Below are 6,811 nucleotides of genomic sequence, written 5' to 3'. Positions count from 1 at the left end.
ATGTGTTTGTATACTGTTCAGATTTTGCTCATAATCCAAGGCATGTACTAGTAATTTAGGGGGGGTGGGAGGGTGCTGTTTAGGGACGTTGATGTGTGTTTACAACAACTCCCCTTTCCAAGATCGACGAACAGCAGTAGTAGCCCCCTGAGAGCCGGACACCATTGCAAAACCAAGATACTTGCCGTTACCGCTTTCAACCACGCCGTACTGAATCATCGGCTCTCCTTCTTCCTCTTCGTTTTCATTCCCGTCCTTGGAGTTCTTCCTTTGGCCGCGTTGGCGGAAATGCTTGGCCAGTTCGTCAGCTGTAGCGTTGCCGCTGCAATCGGCGAAGACACTGGCCAAATGTTGTCCTTGTTCCTGATCGATATCACTACCACTGACGCTGTTACAACTCATTTGTGTCATTTCGGTTGCTGTCTCATCCTGGATGGCCATATCATCGCCGGCTAATGCGTCGTCATTATTCATTAGTCGTTGGTTCTCTCCTGATGATCTGGATGTGCGCCTCTCTTGTTGTTGAAGTGCGTTGGCAAGTTCGAGAGAACTGATGGAGAAATCTCTTCCCAGCTTCCACCAGCCCCAGAAAAGGAACAGAATCGCCACTGGTCCGACAAGGCTGACTATGACTGCGAGAACCAGGGCTGGACGATCAGCGGCATACTGTACTTGGGTGGAGTGGAGTGTGTATGGAACGCCTCTTTGCATAAGATCGGGTAGTTGTTGTACGCTGCTACTTTCGCCTGCGAGATAGTCGTTTGAAAGGCCGGCAGCGGCACGGACAGACATGCGAAAGGCTATTTCGCGGTAAGTGTCGATGATATAATCCATGGGATCGTTGAAGTAGTGATAGCACGGCGAGCCGAATTCAACGGTGGTCCCATTTGCAGCACTCAGGCTGGCAACAAGACCTTCGTAGTTCGCCGAATAACTGTGATCATAGGAATCCTGCATCCAAGAGGTGGAGTTGAAGAGTGAAGCTCCCAATTGCCAAAGCGGAAACACGGTGTTTACCGCCGTTGGATAGTCTAGGTCCTGCAGATACGCATAACTTGGAGATGTTAGTTTAGTTCGACAAAGAAGTATGGGGTAAGGCTCAAATCTAGCATTTTGACAACTTACATAGGCTTTACGCATTTGTCATCTTTCCAGCTCTTGGACTGCAAAGTCGCAATGTCTCCCTGGAGACTTACACTGTACATTACTGCTCCAGGGTTAAGATTGCATGTATGATTTAGGAAGATACCGGTGCATTCGGTATCAGTTTTGCGTCTTGTGGTGATTTGGATCATTGACCTGTTTGAAGAGATGGCACCGGGGTGATGAATAAGATCATCGTCCATAATTGGCCTTACGGAGGTCTCAAATATGATGTTTTTCCGATATTCATCATGCTCTCTCTGGGGTTCGATCGTCTGCCAACCAAGGTCACATGTATCAGAGCTGTTTTTTAGTTCTGTACAATTAACAACATCGAAGCCGAATGCCTGAGCCAAACTCAGTTAGTCGATTCCAGTGAAACCGCAGCTAAAGATGACGCTAGGTGATTGGAGCATTGGGCCTAGGACATATCTCACCTTGATAGATAAGGTACAGTTCTCACAATTTACCCCTCTCATTCGGATGGGCGCTTTGTTTAGAAAATCGCGGACCACATCTGAGAATCCGGGAGCGAATTGCCCAATGGGCCGCGTATAATCCACATCTAAACTGCCAAACTTTCTTCCCCAAAGGCTGCTGATATTCAAAGTGACCGGAAGATCAATGGTACTGTTCTGCCATACATCGATCACTCATACATAAGAGGCTCGTTGCATCAGAGGACCGCGAAGGAGGGACGTGACTGTGACGAGGATAGATACTGTTAAAACGTCAGCTAGATACCATAGTTATCTCTGATGTGGTAATGACCGGGGCAGAGGAGTAATGGAATTCTAACCTAAACTGACGCGAATCGCCTTTCCCTGGAAGATGGACTTGACTGCGCCCATGGTGCTTGAAGATCCAGCCCAGTTATGGTAGGCTGCTGATCTGTATGTTATGTCAGTTGATATCATACTCACTGACAGCCGAGAAATGCCGGAACTCAACTGGTAACGGCGTTGTTGCTTGGACCCAGAAGAATATCACGGCCGCTTGGGCAAAGGCAAGCCCCATCAACGCGTTTGCAAGAGTCGATGTGTAGGCCAACAAAACACCGGGTTGTCTGAGCCCGGACCAGTTCTTTTCCGAACCTCCATCACTCTCGAGAACGACTCCTATAGCAATTCCTGTACCTAGTTCTTGCAGTTAGCATTGTCGGCACTTGGTCACAGCCTCAGTGTTATGGTAAACGTAGGAAAGAGTACACTCACAGCTTATACAAAAGACCAGTGGAATTATTCCAAACCAGGGAAAACGTCTGAAGCCGCCTGGTTTCCAAGAGATCTTGCCGGCGAAGTCATTTGATGAGTGTTTGATATGAGAGGACATTGGGTTTTGGATCAGCGACTCCATGGGCTGTCATATCAAGTTCTCCTGTGATCGACGAGCAAGAAGGTCTGGACCGAATATGTGAGTGGTAGTAAAGAGCGAAGAAACGAGCTAGATGCCCATACTTATGAAATTTAATATAGTCAACAGGAGGGTCTTGAAATTGCACATTGGTGGTTCGAGTGGGCGGCGCTGGAGTAGCTTTCCTTCAGTCGCCATGAGTGCTTTGAGACAGTGTATGCAAATTGGAAGCACCTTGTGTACAGACGTTCAAGTTGTGCGAACTCGGATCCCGCTGTATACTCAATCAGGGACGTGGTACTGAATAAATATACCTAGGTAGACGGCCGGCAAGGAGCTAAACCCAGCCTAAATTCATTGCAGAATAAAAAGGCATAGGCTCAGTCATCGTGTGCCGTTGTACAACATGTTTATTGTGAACAGGAAAACCTGTGTTGCGAAAGTCTCGGTGAGGGAGTATATTCGCCTCGCATGGTGCCGCCTTTGCGGTTAACCTGACCGTGAAGGTTGAATGGTGCGAGGCATAAATGCTGTAGTTGCCGCACCTGCACAGAAAGAATTTAAATAGGAGGTTGAAGTTGGACATTGTTGGCTAGGCTGATCGCAGGCATTGCCATAGATGAATACTTAATGCATTTCCCTTGGTGATGCTGCAACACGAAGAACAGATGAGGATCTGGAAAAAGTCGTCCCACTTCACGCATCAATAAGCCAAGCCATCTCATTTTACCGACGGCAGGAGCATTGACATATCGTCGTGGTTGCCTTCCATGACCACCATGGCTCTGCTGACTGGTGCCAAATGGTCAGAAGACGGGAAAGGAAGGAGATGCATGATAGGAGGAAGTAAACAAAGTGGAATTAAACCGCCAAGCACTGGCGGAGTCGTAGACTGTTTACTTGGCACTGTGCCTTTAACTGCCTCTTGTCAAATGCCAAGAGCGCCTGGACCAGTGGCAGGCTTTAGTGCCCTGGAGTTCGACTTCCACATCGACTTGCAGCCTGCCGGTGTTTTTGCCGCTAACTCAAATGTTTGGAGCTACCTCTACGGCCACCACGGTCACGATCCTAGCCACCGCGTCTCTACCATACATCACGAATACAGAAAACCGCCACCATGTCTAGACGGGATTTTCTCAGTCAACCCGCACCCGAGAACTACGTCGCCGGTCTCGGTCGTGGTGCCACGGGTTTCACTACACGATCCGATCTTGGTCCCGCGCGCGAGGGTCCTAGTGAAGACCAGATCAAGGCGGCCGTCGCGAAGAGATCTGCACAGCTAGGTCTGACCGAGGCCAAGGACGACGACAATGAAGACGATGGCCGGTATCAGGATCCCGACAACGAGGTCGGCTTGTTTGCCGGCGGCATCTACGAAAAGGACGACGAGGAGGCAGATCGGATATGGAAAGAGGTAGACGACAGGATGGCGAAGCGGCGGCAGAAGCAAAGGTTAGTTATTATCTCGTATACATCACTTGACATTCTACATAAATTCACAAACCACCCATTTACCCCTTCCCCAACACTTTCAAGCAAGCATGTGGTTTATCGGTAAAGATAGATGAAAAGCAGTGTACCGACAAGAAATCGCATTTTCACAGGGAAGCACGAGAAGAAGCCGAACGATTAGAGTACGAACGAAAGAATCCCAAAATCCAACAGCAATTCGCCGGCCTTAAACGAGCGCTCGAGACGGTTACCGACGAAGAATGGGCAAACCTACCAGATCCCAAGGACCTTACCGGCAGGACCAAGAGGGCGCGCCAGGCTCGCATGGAGCGCTTCTACGCTGTTCCCGACAGTGTCCTCGCTGCCGCGCGAGATTCCGGCCAGTTCGGTACCACCGTTGCAGAAGACGGGACCGCCACCGAAGGGGTCAACAAGGATGGCACAGTTACAGATTTCGCAAAGATCGGTGCGGCTCGCGACAAGGTGTTGAGGGCGCGCTTGGAACAGCAATCACAGTCGAGTAGCGTGGCAACGGCGGGAAGCGCGACGAGTATCGACCCCAAGGGCTACCTGACATCCCTGTCGAGCATGCAGGGTGCGGAACAAAGCATTGGAGACATCGAGCAGTTCAGAAAGATGCTCAAGTCGGCTGTCGACTCGAACCCCAAACAGGCAGCCAGTTGGATTGCTGCAGCGAGATTGGAAATTGCGGCTGGAAAGCCTGGTGCTGCCCGCAGCTTGATTGCCAAGGGCTGCGAACACTGCCCGAAGAGCGAGGATATTTGGCTGGAAAACATTCATTTGAACGACAACCGGAACGCCAAGGTCATTGCGGCACAGGCTATTCAAGCCAACCCACACTCGGTCAAGCTTTGGGTGGAAGCGATGAAGCTGGAAAACGACCCCAGATCAAAGAAGAAGGTTATCCGGAGAGCTCTCGATCATAACCAAGAGTCCGAGGCGCTATGGAAGGAGGCTGTCAACCTCGAGGAGGACGTCGAAGACGCCCGCATTCTACTAGCCAAGGCGACGGAGCTTATCCCGGAGTCGCTCGACCTCTGGTTGGCACTGGCCCGTCTCGAGACTCCCGAAAATGCCCGCAAGGTTCTCAACAAGGCCGTCAAGAAGCTTCCCAACTCTCACGAACTCTGGATCGCCGCCGCTCGCCTGGAAGAACAACTAGGCGAAGGCAAGAAGCGGCCCGTGATGAAGAACGCCGTCAAGTTCCTCGCCAAGCAGAATGCCATGCCCAAGCGCGAGGAATGGATCGCCGAAGCCGAAAAGTGCGAAGAAGAAGGCGCCGTCATCACTTGCAGCAACATCATCGAAGAAACGCTCGGCTGGGGTCTCGACGAGGACGATGACCGCAAGGAGCTCTGGATGGAAGACGCGCGCGCCTCCATCAACCGGGACAAGTTTGCCACAGCGCGCGCCATCTACGCCTACGCCATCCGCGTCTTCCCCAACAGCAAATCGCTCTACACGGCCGCCATCGACCTGGAGCGCAACCACGGCAGCAAGGAAGACCTCTGGCACGCGCTCGAAAAGGCCGTCGAGGCCTGCCCGCACTACGAAGTCTTCTGGCTCATGCTCGCGCGCGAGAAAGCCGCCGAGGCAGGCGTCGACGAGGCACGCCTCGTCCTTGCCCGCGCCTTCAAGCAGAACCCGGACAGCGAGGACATCTGGCTGGCGGCCGTCAAGCTCGAAGCCGACAACGGCTTCATCGACAAAGCCCGCGAACTCCTCAAGACCGCGCGCCAGAATGCGCCTACGGATCGCGTATGGATGCGCTCCGTGGCGTTTGAGCGTCAACAAGGCGACAACGAGGCCGCTTTGGATCTCGTCCAACAGGCCCTACAGCTCTTCCCTTCCAAGCCCAAACTCTGGATGATGAAGGGTCAAATCTACGAAGACCTCGGCCAACTTGGTCCTGCGCGGGAAGCCTACAGCACCGGTGTGCGCGCCGTCCCTTCGTCCATCCCGCTCTGGCTTCTGTATTCCCGTCTAGAAGAAAAGGCCGGCAACGTCGTTAAGGCGCGCTCGGTCCTCGACCGCGCCCGACAAGCCGTGCCCAAGTCCCCGGAGCTCTGGACGGAACTCATCCGCGTTGAGCGGCGCGCGGGTAACTTGAACCAGGCCAAGTCACTCATGGCGCAAGCGTTACAGCAGATGCCCAAATCGGGCTTGCTGTGGGCGGAAAGGATCCTCAACCTGGAGCCGCGCACGCAGCGGAAATCGCTGCTTGCCGAGGCGGTGAAAAAGGTGGAAGACGATCCGATCCTGCTGGTCACGGCCGCGAGGATTCTGTGGGCGGAAAGGAAATTGGATCGGGCGCAGAACTGGTTCGAGAAGGCGCTGTTGCTGGATCGCGATGTGGGCGATACGTGGGCGTGGTATTACAAGTTTTTGGTGCAGCATGGGACGGAGGAGAAGAGGGCGGATTTGGTGGCCAAGTGCGTCTTGGTTGATCCTAGGCATGGAGAGGAGTGGACGAGGGTGGCCAAGGATCCGAAGAATGCGGGAAAGAAGACGGAGGAGGTGTTGAAGTTGGTGGCAGAGACGTTGTTTTAAGGGGGGTGGTTGTTTACTATGTAGACTATTTGTGATGCTAATGTGGTGTGGAGGGATGATCAGCGCTGGGTTGGGTAAAAAAAAAAAAGAACATACTCAATAGAACAGCGCAAATTTCAATTGATTCAAATCACGATCGGTGCTGTTACGTTTCTTTATTTTGATGGTTCGCAATTATTCGAATTAACTTGTTCCATAAAGCCTTTCAAATGTCCTAACAAGTCCTAGAACTCCCGAATCATCCATGGATGATGCATTAGCTTTGGCGTGCGTAGCGTAGCAACCCCCCCCC

The 6,811-nt window shown here is 52.2% G+C and overlaps 2 protein-coding genes across 2 annotated transcripts; one reads left to right on the top strand and one right to left on the bottom strand.

Moving 5' to 3' along the window:
• Positions 1-99: 99 nt before the first annotated feature.
• Positions 100-2,499, bottom strand: NEUTE1DRAFT_104354 (uncharacterized protein; the record flags this gene model as incomplete). Its single annotated transcript, XM_009856542.1, has 7 exons — positions 100-1,054; positions 1,126-1,130; positions 1,197-1,490; positions 1,614-1,795; positions 1,829-1,864; positions 2,067-2,273; positions 2,436-2,499. The coding sequence occupies 7 exons, from the start codon at positions 2,497-2,499 to the stop codon at positions 100-102; spliced, it is 1,743 nt and encodes a 580-aa protein (XP_009854844.1).
• Positions 2,500-3,613: 1,114 nt separating this feature from the next.
• On the top strand, positions 3,614-6,595 carry NEUTE1DRAFT_88617 (uncharacterized protein; the record flags this gene model as incomplete). Its single annotated transcript, XM_009856541.1, has 3 exons — positions 3,614-3,948; positions 4,101-5,499; positions 5,563-6,595. 3 exons carry the CDS (start codon positions 3,614-3,616, stop codon positions 6,517-6,519), a joined length of 2,691 nt encoding a protein of 896 aa, XP_009854843.1.
• Positions 6,596-6,811: the final 216 nt, after the last annotated feature.

Source organism: Neurospora tetrasperma, assembly GCF_000213175.1.
Source record: "Neurospora tetrasperma FGSC 2508 unplaced genomic scaffold NEUTE1scaffold_13, whole genome shotgun sequence".
In the NCBI taxonomy this organism is placed as follows: Eukaryota; Fungi; Ascomycota; class Sordariomycetes; order Sordariales; family Sordariaceae; genus Neurospora; species Neurospora tetrasperma.
Note: the sequence above shows the minus strand (reverse complement) of the source record. Positions and strands in the feature narration are given on the sequence as shown.